General features: G+C 37.6%; 1 protein-coding gene across 2 annotated transcripts; it reads left to right on the top strand.

Annotated features, from left to right (window-relative positions):
* The first annotated feature begins 5760 nt into the window (after positions 1-5760).
* Positions 5761-16895, top strand: LOC111661945 (ras-related protein Rap-1A). 2 transcript variants are annotated; one of them, XM_087176435.1, is made up of 10 exons: positions 5761-5853; positions 7270-7410; positions 8923-8987; positions 9630-9717; positions 10465-10533; positions 10650-10706; positions 10804-10944; positions 11813-11956; positions 13196-13314; positions 16135-16895. In XM_087176435.1, exons 4-9 carry the CDS (start codon positions 9661-9663, stop codon positions 13283-13285), a joined length of 558 nt encoding a protein of 185 aa, XP_087032561.1. In that variant the 5' UTR covers positions 5761-5853; positions 7270-7410; positions 8923-8987; positions 9630-9660; the 3' UTR covers positions 13286-13314; positions 16135-16895. The 2 variants fall into 2 exon arrangements, with proteins under 2 accessions (XP_087032561.1, XP_023271424.1); XM_023415656.2 differs by lacking the exon at positions 8923-8987.
* The last annotated feature ends 187 nt before the right edge of the window (positions 16896-17082 follow it).

Genomic DNA, 17082 nt, shown 5'->3' with positions numbered 1-17082 from the left:
CAATTTGCCTATAGAGAGCACTTTTACTTTTATACTCTTTATATTTTATTATCCCAAGTGGGAAACTCGATTTCCAGTCAGGGGTACAGGTAAATAAAAAGCAGATAAAAACAACACAAGTGCAATAATATACACGATGAAATAAAACACCAAACACCATAAAACATAGAACACTTTAAAATTACTATTTAAATGTGCATTTTGTTGAGGAAACTTACATACCTCAACAGAAGATCTGAATACTTCCTGGTAGAAAATATTACCAAGGTCCAAGCTTCCTATAGACAGGTGTGAATAACAAAATCAGTGTTGGTTGATTTCCATTTAGTTGCTTCAGTTTGAGGGTCCTGCTCTTGTGCTTGCAGACTCACAGTCACACTGTCATGGCTTAATGTAGTTCATGTTATCAGTAACGCCTGCGGTTTTCTATCACAACCTTTTTGGCCTGTGACTTAAATAAATAGCAGTGACTTAGGCCCATCGTCACATTTCACAAGACATTTCCCCAGTAAACTTATATGATTTCATTTAAAAAACTGTTTCATTCCCAAAAGGTAAAAAAAAAAAAAAGGCATAGAGAAAAGTCCAAAAACTGAACACAAATGAATGTAGCAGAACTTTTTCTTCCTCTCCCTTCAGCATTAATCATCTTATGACCCCTCAGGTTAATCTTGTGACCATTTGAAGGTCGGGGACTAAGCAACTATAAATATAGTAGTTGAAGCTTGCTCCACTACATTCTCCAGTATATTATAATTTATCAGTCACAGCCTCAGTCTTTTACCTTTTACTCTTGATGCTTTAAGTACATTTTGCTTATAATGTTTCTGTACTTTTACATAAGCAGGACTTTTACTTGTGTGGGAGAACTTTTTGCATTGTTGTATTGGTATGTTTACACAAGTAAGGATCTGAATACTTAATAATAGGCTTGTGTAAATCCCAATATGATCTTGTTACAACTATAATCAATGATGTATGAACAAATAGACAGCAGTCTAATCAACATGAAGTGCTGATTAAAAAAAAAGGCATCAACAAGAAAAACTGTATTTTCATTCAACCATGAATGAAACGGGTCATCGTTTGTTGAGTGTTGATAACCTGCCAATTACATTATAAGTCTTTTAGTCTCTTTTATTTTAGTCTTTGCCCTCAGATGCAAATCTAAAACAGCATGTTTTATTAATCTGTTTTATTCTTTCAAAAAATACTCTAAAGAAAAAAAATATTTACAACTCTCCTCCTCCTCCTATGTCGGACCTGTCCCTGTCTCATTTTGCACAGTGAAGCAGATTGGCTGAGATGATGAGAGAGTGGAGGGGAGAAACTACAGGGATCAGTTATTGGACTCTGTTCAAACAGCATAATGAAAGCTTAGATCAGACAAAACCGATGTTATTTAATTATGTGAGAAACAACAAGGAGTACTCATCAAATCAATTGAATGGATTTTCATCATCACACATTGTGAATAAGAAGTAATAGATTACTGACAGCGTCTGACTGATTTAGTGTAATTGGTCGACACATAAAGTGACTGCAGCTGTAAGGATATCAAAACAGTATGTTTGTTGTTTTTTTTTTTACAACCAAAGACTCATGGATTCTCCTCATATCATATACTGTATATTACTTCTGTTGATGACTCTTTTGTTTTGCAAGTTTGGCCTGAAGCTCAGTCACCAGTGTTGCGGTGAACTGGCAGGGATGTGGTGATATATCATATAACTAAACTTAACCCCAGGACATATACAGACCTAAACAACCATGTAGGAGATAATCTTCTATAATACTCTCTAAGCAAACCTCATTCTAAAAGCATCACTGATTCTTTTGGAGTAATATTTGATTAAACAAGGTATAAAAAAGTTCACTACTGATTAATAACCATTAAAGATGCACGTGTTTAGTTCTTATTCAGCGATTGTGTATGCACGGGGCACAAAGAGAACAAATGAGCATGTGTGGCTCTTCATAAGATGATCTGTAGTTTGTAAGAAAACAGAGCACACCCTCGAAACTGTATGCTGTATTTAATTCTATTTACTTTCCCACTATCTAAATTTAGGCCTGTCATTTACAACTTCCATATCTATGGTTTATGACAATGACTGTGGTGATGACTCTTTAATTTGTTTGTCTAAATAAAGGCAGGAACATCTTGTTTGAGTAACATGGCAACACTGTCCTCAGTCCACACTGCATCAAATGATATTTGTAGTCATAAGTCATCTGATGATGAACAGCCTCTTGTCTGCGATGAACTCAACGTCCATATTTAGCCAGTTTAATGAGGAAGATATGCAGTAAGGGTAACTCACCTAATCCATTCAGTCACTGAGCCGTGACCAGCTGGGTGTCATGCTCTTTCATGTGGGCGTTTGTCATGCCAACAGTCACAGAGAATAGGCACACACACAGTGACAGAGGACATATGTAAATAGTGTGTGACCAACTGAAGATCATATTTAGACACTAATGTGACACACCAACATAAATTAAATTAAAATTAAAGTACTTTTAGCTAACCAACTAGGAGAGGAGACCACACTCCACTCAGCTTATTGTAAAATGGGCTGGTACTGACTGAGGCTATGGTTTAGCGGGTATAATGTTTACCATCTTCACCATCTTCATCAGTTTAGCATGTCAGCATGCTAACCTTTGGTAATTACCACTAACCACAGAGTACAACTGAAATGTCATTAGTTCTTTAGGTATTTGATCATAAACCAAAGTTTTGGACAATAATAATATTGAATCCGAAGTGGGGTATGTAGTAATGTATGTAATGTATTAAAGATAAAATTAAGACATTAAATGCTTATATATATATATATATATATATATATATATATATATATATATATATATGTATATGTATATACACCCACATACCCATATATATATATATATATATACATATATATATATTATGCCTCTGTGCCCGCGACAACCAGGGTCAGAGGCATTATGTTTTCGGGTTATCTCGTGAAGGTGATATCTCTGATGAACTGATTAGATTTTGCTGCTTAAATCACAGTTTTGGCCTTGTGAACATGATATCTCAGTAACGCCTTGAGGGAATTTCTTAAAATTTGGCGCAAATTGCCTGTAATTTGGCTGGTTGGCAGAGGCATACAACCATGAGGCGATAATTCTAGGTTTTCTCCATAAAATAACACACACAGAGAACCTGGTCCCAAAAACCTGCATCTGGATAATTTTGTATTAAAGATAAAAAAAAGAACAGACATTAAATTATTACAAGGCTTCTATCACAGAGTTATGACTTTGTAACTGAATAACAATTTGAACAGGAAAAAAAGAAAAAAAGTGAAACCATTGGTGTTTAGTTACATCAATAAATGATATGACTGTTGCAACTTAAAACTGAGTGTGTTTAAAGTTTCTGAATGCTCTGTATTGAAAAGGATACTCACTTTTGTGTGGTTTCAACTCGCTCTGCATCTCCAACCATTAGGGCCCTGAATCACTTTTATTGTTCTTCACTGAGTCTGTGTTGTGTACACATGAACCTCTCAGGTGAGTAAACTCAAAGAGAAAAGCATTATGGCAGGGAGGTCACCACTCCCTCAGTGTGATGTTGATTTGTAAGATTGGCAGAACATTGGCAGGACAGATGTTAAGTGACTCAGGTTTGCTGCCCTCACCTCATACAACACACCACAGCGACCACAGCTGCAGGTCGGGCCGAGTGCAGCACCTCATTTTGCCCACTGACTACCAGCAGACACTGGGTCTGCACAGCATGTGATCTGAAAGTTAAATATGTACTGCCTTATCAGATTACTAGTTCAGACAGATACGGTTCATATGGCAAGTGCATGTATTTCAATTTAGCAGTGAGATAACATCGCACATTACACAAGTGTTTTATACAGCTTTATAATCCATTCAGCAACAAGGATCATATGATTTTCATCCACAAATACAAAGAAACAGGAACAGAGGGAGCTCAGACTGATGTTTCAAACAACATATAGTGCTGTGTAAAAGTCTAAAGTGAGGGTGCTTTCAAAAATAATCCAACCTATAGCATATCAGTGTTTGGTGGGACCATCCTTTGCTTTTAGAAGAGCACCAGTTCTCCTTGTACAGGTTGTCAAGATACAGCAGGTAGGTTGTTCCTCTGTGGATTTATTCTCTCTCTGTGTCTTCTATCTCTTCATGTAATGCCAGACTGAGTCCATGATGTTGAGATCAGGACTCAGTGGGGGCCAGACCATCTGCTACAAGACTCCTGGTTCTTTCTGACTCTGAAGATAGTTCTTTATCACTCTGGCTGTATATTTGAGGTCATTGTGAGTCATGCTGCAGAATGAATATGGGACCGATCAGAATATGGGACCAATGAGAAGCCTCCCTTACGGTACCGAGTGACGGATAAGAACAAGCAACCTTGAAATCAGATGGTAAGACTGTGTAGATGTCAGAAAAACAACCTTGTTGTTTTCTTGTGTTATAAGACTGAAAGGAAATCCCATCTCAGTGCAATTTTAAATGCCAAAATGAACAAACACAAGAACTTGAACGACTTTCTAAGTCACATGGGGGGTGCATCAAAGCACGTGTTACTGGATTCAACTTCAAACATCACCTCAAAAATCACCTGCCAAACACCAGTCCTCAGTGCAGCTGTGCTACTTTTCATAAACAAGGCACTTTCTCTCAGTCTGCTGTTTATTTTCTATTTGGAGTGTTTGATAATCAAGTGTCATGTTTGAGATGTAATCAGATGCTTCAGCTATATGAATACAAATTTAAACAAATGGCAAATGCTAAATGCCATTGTATGAAATGTTAACAGGAAATGCAAATCTCTTTATATAAGATCAGGCTTCTCCTCCACAGTCTTTTTTTTTTTTTTTTACCTCTGAGGTGCTTGTCCTACATTTTGGAAAATGAAAAAACCCATTATGTTTCTATATTCTTCTGGACAAAAAAAGCTACAGATTTTCTGCAAGAGAACTTTATCTTTTCCTTCTTTCCTCTCCCTTGAATCATCTCACAACCTCTCAAATTTATCTTGTGACCTCTCAGGTCTCTCTAACCCTAACCCTACTTGATCATTTTTATTTTGATGCCACCACTACTTGTACTCCACTACAGTTCCTTTTTACCTCACTACATTTATCTGTTAACTCTTAGTTACTTTATAGTTAAGATTTTGCCTACAAAGCATATATTGTCTTATAAAATATGATGCATTATAATTTCCCCAAACCCAAATTGCTTGTTTTGTTGAAGAAATAGTTCAAAAATCGAAAGAAAGATTTCCACTGTCACAGAAGACATAACGGCATTTTTGATTAATCAATTAGCCTACAGTTCTTTTTCCTCACTACCTTTATTTGTTTGTTAGCAGCTACTTTATAAATGATGCTTTTACATACAAAACATATGATGGCTTACAAAATATTATGCATTGTTTTAGAGTCGACTACGATTTGAGAAGCTTGAAACGGCCATTTTTGATCGTTTTTGATTGAAAAATAACTTGTGATCGATTCAATAACCAAATAGCACAATAGTTACTTTCCTCTACCGATTATTACTGGTAAACACTGCAAAAAGTGACCATGCCTCACTTCATTGGCCTGTTTAATAGCGCACTGTATGATATAACTTACAGAGAACGTGAGAAAGTCGTCTGCTCTGTTGGCGGCTGTAACAACAACAACAGATTGAGATGAGACTAAGAGAATAAGTTTTAGTGTGTCCTCACCTGTTTGGCTGTGATAGGCTCATCCTGATCCAATCACCGGCTGCTGCCCGGACCCTTCCGTACATTCACAGTGAGATTTAGCGCACACACCGCGGAACACGGTAAGTGTCTTCTCAAGCTTTGCTCCTCTGTAAAAGGACCAATGTGATAGCTAATTATTCAGCCTGTGACTTCATAAGTCTAACGATTAGTCCCGGAACATTTGTGTGCCTCCGATGAGTCACTAAAGCGACTTCTGGCTCCAGTGGGTGATTTTTGTGGGTGAAATAGCTTAGCTTCCAGGCTAGATGAGTAGCTAACGTCAGCTAATGACTAACTAACGAAAACTCGGTTTGTGGTTCAACTAATTTAATCTCCTGTTGTGTACCGTTTGCCTTCGGTTATATAGCAGGTTATCCACATACTAAAATGCTTAACGCTTAAAAGTTAGAAGAAATTGAAAAAAGGAGGTTTGAGAGTCCAGCCGGATGCTAACTGGCTAGCTAACTTATTAGCTCCCGGTGTTCGCTAAACTGTTTCGGAAACTTAAAATGGACTTTAATGTTTGTCTGATAAGAAGTAACGTTAAACTGTGAGCTCAGCTTTTTCCCTCTGCCGACGCCACGTTAGTTAACTTAGTAGCCTGTTTGTGCACAGCTCGCCGTTTCTTTTCAAGGCTAACACCCTATAACGTTAGCTAGCATTGCCCCAACGTTGCTACTAGCTGAATGCTAACGTAAGAGTTGTCAAGCTTAGTCTTAATCGAGCTACTTTTTGCTACCACCTCCCAAACTTGAAATAAATTAATGTTTATATTATGTTGGCCCGTTAATACTGCCGATTTTAACTTATTATTTTGAACGGTTTAACAGTCACAGTCCACTGCATTGGGAAACTAATAGCCACACCCTTCCTTTCGAAACCAACTACGCTTTAAGTTGTAACGAAAGTAAGTTCATCTGTATTTCATGTATCAGATGCAAAAGATGCATTACTCCCAAGATGCAAAGCTATAAAAAGTTTTGTTAAAGGACGTCAACCAGATGTATGTGTGTCCCCCTGTGTTGAGTTTAAATCCATTTGCTCATTTTCTTTCGATGCAAGATTTTCTGTTGATCTGATCTGTGAAGTAGAGAGTCACCCCGTTAAACATATCAGGCTGAAAAACAGTAACTTTGAGATAAATAGTTTAGACCAACATATATTTTGCAGTTTTTGTGTTGATGAGCAACAGGTCTTTGGAGGAATACGTTTTAACAGTTTTGTTTGTTATGTAACATGTGACAACTCACCTCCTGACTCCATAAAATAGACCCACATAGCCCTTCAACTGGCAAAAAAAGTCATCATTAATTCACCCTGTGATTTTGCGCACAGCGCAACACATGTAAAACTTAAGCAGATGATGTTAGGGATTCTTCTTATTTCCTGTTTTTCTTACTGTCCTGTGTCTGCATATCTAAACAGAGTCAGTATAGCATAGAGCTGACACAAATATTTAATTGGTATAATGCAAGGCTCGTTTCCTGTCTTAACAGTTTGGTGTAAACTTGCTTTCTGGCTCCCAACCGACCCACATCACCTGCTAGCTGACATCAGTGTACCTGAGGATCTGCTGCCCCCCCACCCCTTCTCCCCAGATGTAGAGGGAGTTGTCATCTGCAGCAGCCGTGTACACAGTAGGTTAAGCTCTTTTTGTTTGACTGTACAGATTTTGTGCAAAGTCCCCTTTGTGAAAGGCTTTGTGCATTTGTAAATTGGTGTGGGTATTTGTTTATATTTTACTACTTCATCATAAATGTGACATGAAGTGTTAATTAGCTGTTAGCATTGGGGTCCCCTTACAGGGAGGCACTCATCAGCAAAGCCAGCAAAAATGAATAAGTTGGATTGGTGAAGGTTTTAGTTTGAGTGCTTGATACTTGAAATGTTTGAGTCCAAGCTCATATCTAATCAGCCGAAGGCTTAGGTTTCTTATCAGATGTGGCCAGTTTTGTGACACCCACATAAATTTACATTTTAAATGATGTGATTTGCTCTTGCGTACATTTTCAGGCTAACAAATGCATCATGTACACATTGGTGTTACCCCTCCCCCTAGGTGCACCCCCTTGCACTGGTAATGATTTCAGTGCAGTGGTCATGCATGCACCCTCTGATCTCTATTTTCTGTTTGTATGCTGTACTTGAATAGACGAGGGTCATTACAATGGCTCTTTGTAGAGTGCCTCGTGTGCCTGTCTCACACTGTGGGTTTCTGGTGGTGCTTCATACGTCGTAGTTAGAATTGCAAATGCTGGTCAAGTGTGACAAGAGTGGTTTTTGTATTGTTTGTCTCAACATTTGACAAAGGTCCTACAGATGTATTGTGATTAGCAGATTCAAAGAGGTTCTTAAATGAGATTTTATTGTGCATCACCCCCTCTTTGACATTTGTATATCAAATGGAGATTACATTTGCATTTCAGAATAGCATTTAAAACAAAGCTCCTCAAAAGCAGTACTTTAAAACTTTTCACCACGTGTGCTATTATACATATTTGTAAAAAGTATTGTTATGTGACTATTGCCTGCCCAATCTGTCTTGTGGAGATTTTTGTGATCAAAAGACTCAACTTTCATATCCACTTTAAGTCAATTCTATCAAAATGCACAGGAAATTAGAAAGATATACTCAAGTTTTGCTGAAAATAATCTGTCACATATGAAACCACTATTATTAGTGTGAGGTGGTGATTTTCTTATTGTTGCACACATTTTTATCATTCACAAGCCAACAAAACACTAGAATAAAATAAAGTAGTTTGTGGAAAATGACACCACAGAAGAAGAGTATTCCTCAAGGGCTTAATGATGAATTTATTATAATAATAATAATACTAATAATCAGAAGAGTCAAAGATTTTGTCACTTTATATTCACTGGATAATCCCTGAATTTTTGGATGATCACAAATTGATTTTAGAAAAAAAAACTGCTGTCTTCATCCTCAACATTGTCATGTCTGTGACAGTCCTTTATGCTGCCAGTATTTTCTAGGCCATGTACGCTGTCTAAACTGTGTCAGGCTGATGGAGTTGAAGATAGGTCATTCTCCATGGCCCTTCTCCTCTGTTTTGTAATGAGATTAAGTTATTTGTGGCACTGGAACTCTTACCTACCAACTATCTACTGTACTTTTGTGTCCACAGCTTCACAGTGTCTTTTGGGTCGACTTTTGTCATGGATACGCTTCACTATTGAATGTTCCTACCAGGTGAAACACTGGTTTTTATTCCTCGAGCTAAGGAGCCGGGCTATAGTTCCTTTCAGTGCTTCTTGATTATTTTATTTTATTTATTTATTTTAAGAGAGGCAACACCCCTATCATCATGACAACTGAAGTCCCATGGTAGTGGGTGGGGGAGAGAGCTCATTTTTTGGCAGAGAAATTACGTTTTAATCTGTTGATGTCAGCAGCGATTTTTTCATTGTTGTAGACACTGTACTAGAGGGCGTTCACACTGCCACCAATTGAGTTTAGAGGGTTACTATTTCCAGTATACATCGTGGGTGATGTTGAAGTTTCTGATTTTGGTGTCCTGCAGAAAAACATCTTGGGTTACAAAAAGACAATCTGTGACAGTTTAAAAGTAATGTTATGGTAGTTTTATTCAAAAAATTGCTATTAGCACCTTGTTTCAAATGAAATATTGTTATGATGAATTATGGATTACGGATGTGATCATTTCAGTCAGGTTATTAAAGTAATTCTTACTGATATTTCCCTTGGCACAGGGTAATTTGGAACAATTTATGACTTGCCTAGATTTAGCTGGCTTCTTTTTATTTCTGTAGCTGAAAATGACAAAGCTACTCTCTGTCTCACATTATCATCCTTCCCTCTGTACTTTCACAGATTCTTGTGCTGTCCAGTGAAGTTGCCCACCATGCGTGAGTACAAGCTAGTGGTGCTGGGATCAGGAGGCGTGGGAAAATCAGCGCTGGTGAGTGACGGCTGGTGCCATCAGCAGCAGCAGCAGCAGCAAAATGAGTCAACACTGATTACGGCTTTTTAGTTTTTATGATATAGTATTGATATTATTGATGTGATTATGAAGCAATGTAAAAAAAACTAAATATATATATTCTATAAAACTGTAGACAGATTTCTAGTCCTACAAAAACCATCACCCGTTTAACACAACATTATGTTATCTCTGAGATTTCTTGAATGTTTACACAATGTATCAACAGTCTTGAAAAATCGTAAAAAGAATTGATTTCTCAAAAAAGGCCATTAAACATAAAGTCAAATTTTATTTACAGAAGTCTTAAATGTTTTTTCAAGGCAGTAATTGTTACAGTTAGTTGTGTTCTGGACCTCCAATATATCATCAACAGACCAGTATGTTTTTTTTTTTTGTTTCCCGTCTGACACCTCTGGAGCTCGAAGGTTTATCTAATAAAATGTTCAGGAGTTAATATTTCAACAGGCCATAAAAACTAAGAAAAACTGAGGCACGACAATAAGTCTGAGTCTGGAGCTCGGCAGCTTCAAGAACACAAATGAAACTTAAAGTTGAAGGTTGACGAGGTTTTTATTTTAGGAGAAGATTTGAATGAAATGGTTCAGTTCATGCTGTTTTTTTAGTCCCACTATCTTTGCAATAAGCTACATGGTAATTTTCCATTTTTTGATCAATACTGATGTGTTGTCTGATGTTTTCCTTTGCTTCATTCGTCCATTCCAGACAGTCCAGTTTGTGCAAGGCATTTTTGTGGAGAAGTATGACCCCACAATAGAAGATTCCTACAGAAAGGTCAGAAACACAATTTAAACATTGCTTGTCTTTTTGAACTTTTTCAAAGAAAGTCAGTGACTGACTATTTAACTCCATCCACTTGTCATGTAAAGATGTTTTATTTTCTCCAACAGCAAGTCGAGGTCGACGGGCAGCAATGTATGCTTGAAATCCTGGACACGGCTGGAACAGTAAGTCAAGTCAGATGCAGGTTTCAGATCAAGGTGTCTTATAAGATAAATGCAAACAGGCGGCTGATGGTCTGCTCCATCTTTTTTCGTTCTGTAGGAACAGTTCACAGCTATGAGGGACCTGTACATGAAGAATGGCCAAGGCTTTGCTTTGGTGTACTCCATTACAGCGCAGTCAACATTTAACGACCTACAGGACCTCCGGGAACAGATCTTGCGAGTAAAGGACACTGAGGACGTGAGTGTTACTCTTTTAAAATGTTAAAAGAAAAATTTGTTTTCATCTTTGTAATGACACATTTAAAGTTTTTTTTTTTTTATGGTTTATTTTGCTTAAAAAGTGTGAGAGTTTGTAATGTATGTATTGTGTACAACTTTTTCATGCCACCTCTATACTTAATTAATCTCCTTTTTTTCCCCCAATAGTTCTAAGCCTGCATCTGTGCTGCTGTAACATGTATTTGCCCTCAGGGATCAATGAAGTCTTATCTCTCTCGTATCTAATTAAAAATCAACAAATTTGAAGATAAATCATTTTCATTGGACAGCAATAATAGTAAATTTCACTGTATGAATAAGTATTAAAATAGCTTAATCAGTCTGAATCACTCAGCACTGCAGTGCTACAAGACACTCTCTGTGTGTGGAGAGATTCTCTTCAGTGATAACCTTTGGTGCTTCTCTGTATAATCTTCCTGTGTCACCTCTGAGACTCATCACTCCCTCATTAGAGTCGGCTCTGTGGGAGAGAGGGCAACGCCAAGGGGGGGGCAGGAACTTTGTGACACGGTGGAAATGTCAGAGTTGTTGTTAGATGCTATCTGCCACTTTCAGTCTTGGTCTCCTCATCTCTTAATTTAGAGCGAGGATATACGACACGCTGAGTGTGTGCTTTACTTATTCATAGCAAACTGTTGATTAGACTGTACGTCTCGGTTAAGGTCTCACTTTGCGAAAACATAAGATGTAAAGATGAACCAATAGTGGGTGATGAAACATTGTGTTGTAGACACAATTGATTTATATTTGGCTGTGTAACTGCTGTATAAGTCAAGATATCGGTTTGAACAGGCTTGAACCTTTTGACATTTCTGTTAATCAATCAGGTTCCCATGATCCTGGTGGGAAACAAGTGTGACCTGGAGGATGAGCGTGTGGTCGGGAAGGAGCAGGGTCAGAACCTGGCCCGTCAGTGGAACAACTGTGCCTTTTTAGAGACTTCAGCTAAATCAAAGATCAATGTTAATGAGGTATGTTTCAGCACTAAAGCATGTGTGACGTATTTATTTTATCAGATGTTTAACTGTATAGGGCGGGGCTGGGTGATAAATGAAATTAATTCAATTAACTTGAACTTGCACTTTTACCAGATTTATTAAATGTCTGCATTGTGAAAATTTAATTATTACAATTTGCACAGAAAGTTTACTTTTAATCAAAAGATAACATAGGCGAAAGCTGGCAACATTAGCTGTTGAGTCACGACAGTCTCATAAACTCTGGCGCGCCACAGTTTATGGCACCGTCATGACTCCAGGTGGCTAGTCACCTCTGGCTGTCGCACGGTGAAATTAACAGTTGCGTCTACGACCAACACAGACTGAAAAACGACTCTGTATCCTGATCTGTGCTCTCGCTTTGTGTCTGGTAACGAGGTATCAAAGCCCCCGCAGTCAATTGAACATTTGATTCTACTTTGACCCTCCCTGACTCCTGGGTGCAGTAACTAACACTAGCTGTCTGCAGTTATTGGGCTGATGTCCAGTCCAGCTCCAGAAACACAAACAGCAGGAGCACATGAATTAGTGTGCAGACATTTCTAGTCTATCTGTGCATAAACAGACTATTAAAATGTTGGATGGTGCTCTGTTTAGAAGAAGCTGTCCATAGCTGAGGTTAGGTTAGCCAACCTGCATTTTGGTCTTGACGTGTAATGATGACAGCTTGTTTTTTGTATTATTCATGCTCAAAGGGAAGGCAGCTTAGGTCTTTTTTAAAGATGGGATGTTTCAAACATGTTTTAGTCTTTCAGATTAATTCAAGATTTTATTTTTTGGCCACATCAGCTGAAAAAGCCATCTGCCTAAATGAGGATTTATAAAAGTGCTCCTTTCACTTCCCCACAGATGCACCTTGTGTTACTAAAGTGATCAAAACTGAACATATTTAATTTATTCAGAATATAAGTGGTGTGATCTTATTGACTTCCTGTCAGTCATTTTCATTGTATGATCATATATGACTACGAGAGGCTTGATTGTTGTTTTTCAGAGAAACCAAAGCTGTGTAAAATGTCATGTCTCCTACTGCTTTAAGCGGGACAACAAAAATGCATTTGTATTGATAACATTTTTTCCTAAGTGTTTTATACTGAGAGCTTTTATGATTTTATGAGGAAGTGGCTAAAATGCCATTGGCGACTTTCACTGGAAGATGTTCTGTGACTGCTGAAGCAAATTGTTGAGACCACTGAACTTTCTCTGTTGTAGATTTTCTATGATCTGGTGCGACAGATCAACAGAAAAACGCCGATGGAAAAGAAGAAGACAAAAAAGAAGTCAGGTTGCACACTGCTCTAAAATGCCCTCCCACAGTCGCTCCAGGCCAGGTGAGTGGGTGTCGGAACACAATTTATTCCAGACATGTACAGAGCTCCCACTGCTCACTGAGCTCTTGATTCTCACTGAACATTTAGAGGTCTATTGCAATAATTATTGAGGTGATATAATTAATCTTGACAGAAAGCTAGTTAGTAGTGTGTTGCAGTAACAGGCTAAACTCAGCAAACGGAATTGAAAGCACCACTGATGTGTATGAAACACAGATGATTCAAAAAGCATCTCTGTAGGATTTAAAGCTGATCTTCTGGTAAAATAAAGCATTTTTAGTCTTGTGGTGCCACACGTCCATCTTTTCTTTCTTTCTTTCTTTCTTTTTTTTTTTAAAGAGGAACCTGGAACCATGGTTCAGTGTCATCCGAATGACTGAAACCTACATGTGTGACAATCAATTTCATGGCTTCACCTTTTATTTTATCAAAGTTGGTTCATAATGTTTCATGTAAATTAAAAGTTGGAAGTCATTGATGAATGTTGTGGCTCCACCTGCTGTCGGATCATTGTTACTGTAATTGCTCTTTGAACGACCAGTGTGACTGCGTGTTCTGGCCCATTTACTTCAAATATAGTGCTGTACGTATTTACTTGATTTCTAACATTAGCAGCCAATGTTTCCCAACACAGTGTCTTTTACGTTTGTTTGTTTGTTTGTTTGTTTGTTTGTTTGTGAATGTGAATCACTGGTTTATAGTCTTCTCATTTTGATATGAAAACCAGCCTCTGGAGACTTTAAAGCTTGTTTGAGTATGTTATCCATCACAGTGAACATCATGCTGTGCTGAGTTTTCAGTTAATTTGCAGTGCATTGCAACACTATGATAATCTAACTTTGGCATCAATAAAAGCAGACATAGTCAACTTTATTTTTATTTATATCACTCAAGCTCACAAATATGCCTCAGGGGGCTTTACAGTCTGTACAGCCTACAACATCCTCTATCCCTAAGACCCTCGATTCAACATTATGTTCTCTGTGATGCAGTACCAAGTTCCAAATCGCAGAGAGTAGGAAAAACACATTTCAAACATTTCAAACCAACATCATAACAGCCCACAAACGTAATAGAAATCTGCAGCTTTTAATGTAATAATCCCACAAACGTGATAAATTTCCCGCAAATGTAATAGCAGTTGTCTACTACAAGCGTAATACGTAATTTGCAGGGATTTGTTACTTTTGTGGGAAGGTGAAAATCTTCAGCTTTCAAAATTGTAAAAACTTCCCACAAATGTAATATGAAAATGAAAACTGATCTTTGTGGTCATTGTTTATTTACTTATACACCTACCAATGGGTTCGAGTCAGCTCATTAGAAAATATCATTAGTAAATACATCATGGGTTTGGGCAGAGTGGGTCAAAAGGTGTCAAAGCAGTGCTATGAGTAAGTTATGAATAACTTACAGAAACATTGTGCGCAATATAGGCTGTGCATTAACAAGTCAACCTCTACCTTCTCTTCCACTTTCTCTGTCTCTCTCTCTCTCTCTCTCTTTCAAACATGCACGTGGCTTTATCATTCCTTGTCAGTTCACAGAATTGTCTTTAAGCACATAAATATCTTGTTTAAATAGGTTTTTTTTTTTTTTTTTTGCATAAGCAAAACATCTCCCTGTAATGAGGATTCCTCTGCAGCAGGTTCACGTTTGTGGGCTTACATTTACATGAAATTACGTTTGTAGTAGACAACTGCTATTACATTTGTGGGATTATTACATTACAGGTTTGAATTACGTTTGTGAGGTGTCATTACGTTAGGGGGTGTTACAGGATTTGTTCTCTATTTTTCAAGTCAGGCTTTTATGAACGCTGAAACTCGTTTTGCTTGCTGTAATCATTCCTTCAGTGACGGTCAATGCTGCCAGCTAACAGGTTCCCCTTCCGATACTTCCGAATGCTATTGCACTTCAATGGTACAAAAATACTGTACTATATGTACAATTCCTCCACTGCAGCTCAGCAAGGAAAAGCCGTCTTGATTTTTCTGCTGAAACTTCATATAAGCTTCAGATAACTTTGCTCTACATTTTACATTTTACATTTACAGTACTTCTTACACAGAATTATCACCTGAATCTGGAGCTTTATAATGAGTTTCAGCTTTTCTTTTAGCTGTCTGACCTGCAACTTTACTGTTTTAGTTCACTCGTCCCGCTCTTAAAGCATCAATTTCAACAAAATAATCTCTAAAGACCCACTGTAAACTACCTGCTCAGCGCCAAACAGCGAGCACACACTGTTAGAGACTAGCTGGTGAACATACAAAACTGATCTTATCTTAATCAGGTGAAAAGTAATCAGGTAGTCTTAATCTCACTGGGATAAACTTCAAAAACAGATTTAGTCTCTGGGCGACTCAAACTGCTGGCACCCATCAGATAATTTCATTACGTCCCCCACTCATTAAGTATTTATTGTTACATCTAATGTACTAATGTTGTTAACGATCATGTACACTAACGAATGTTATTAGCAAGCCGCAACAAAAACACTTAAGCTCGGATCAGCTGTACTCTGATTTACTGTGGCAAACCTGACACCAAAATGATGACCATGGCCGCTGAGTTTCAAGAGAGGTGGGCAATTGATAAATTTTTCATTGGGATTTTTTCGGGATAGAATATCAGCAGCACCTTACGAAACACACAGAGCAGTACAACAGGTACAGGGGGAAAGAGAGAGCTTGCTCAGCTTTAGAGTGTACATAGTTAAAATTTATTGATGGATAAAAATGCACTGCAGACACCTTGTGTCCAACACATTTTGTGATGATATGTACTGACACTACTTTTTTTTTTTCTTCCTTGCAGAAACTTGTAATGATTAACTGTTTCCCAGTGGATCATGCCAGCATTCCAAGTCCTCTCCAGAGCATTTTGAAAAAGGCTGACAGAGATAACTTCACCACTCGCAAAATGGCAGGAGACGGCACATACTCTCAAGATACTCTTCTCTGCTTTTTAATGGCAAAGAAATTCGCCTCTTTTTTTGTACTGTCAGCCTGATGACAACTCTTGTTTTTGTCTGTTTTTTTTGTTTTTTTGTTTTTTTTTCTTCTCAAGGTGTCTTTCTTTTGGAAGTATCAGTGTAAAAGAAGAGACCGTGGGTTTAAATCCATATATGGGAACTAAAATGTTTTATTAAAAGTAACATCAGTCTTGGGCATATTGTGACAATATGTTTGCAAAAGAAACCATGTGAAATGTTGGCCTTCTCATACATTTCTGCACTAACAGTGTCAGCGGAGATGCGTCATTGTCCATAAGTTACTTGTTCCTACTTACAGGGATGTGTATTGATGAGGTAACATCTTTCCTAAGTGACTTTGTTTTATATTGAGAGCTGCAAGCCTTCCATATTTCCCATAATATATTCTACTTCCATTTTTGCATAATAAAGCTAAGGAAATTAGTATTTTATAGACTGATGGGGAAAATGGTTTGTTCTGATTTGTGTCTTGAGGCTGAAAATATATTGTACTAAACCAACTCTAATATTGCTTCTTGTGTTACCCTGTCACAGATGATTTTCCAGCTTTTATGAATGATTAAATTTTAGTACATTTTCATTATTTTTGGTCTTGTATTTTTCTTATTGAAAGTGTTGCTAAATGTCTTAAATGCTGTTATTGTTGCTTATCAGAAGAATTATGAAATATAATTATAGATATTTGCATTTCTGATTTGCTTAAAGTATTTGAGTTAAAGATGCAGGATGTGAACAAAACCGCTTTTATTTTAATCAGTTGTTTTCTCCAC

Source organism: Seriola lalandi, unplaced genomic scaffold (genome assembly GCF_002814215.2).
Source record: "Seriola lalandi dorsalis isolate HSWRI2012SDOR001 ecotype SW California unplaced genomic scaffold, Sedor1 jcf7180002054554, whole genome shotgun sequence".
Lineage (NCBI taxonomy): Eukaryota > Metazoa > Chordata > Actinopteri > Carangiformes > Carangidae > Seriola > Seriola lalandi.
This window is presented reverse-complemented; position numbering and strand designations above follow the sequence as displayed.

Coding starts and splice junctions, on each gene's coding strand:
- LOC111661945 (XM_023415656.2), top strand. CDS start 9,661: ATGCGTGAGTACAAGCTAGTGGTGCTGGGATCAGGAGGCGTGGGAAAA. Junction 10,534..10,649: donor TAGAAGATTCCTACAGAAAG/GTCAGAAACACA, acceptor TTTCTCCAACAG/CAAGTCGAGGTCGACGGGCA. Junction 10,945..11,812: donor GAGTAAAGGACACTGAGGAC/GTGAGTGTTACT, acceptor TTAATCAATCAG/GTTCCCATGATCCTGGTGGG.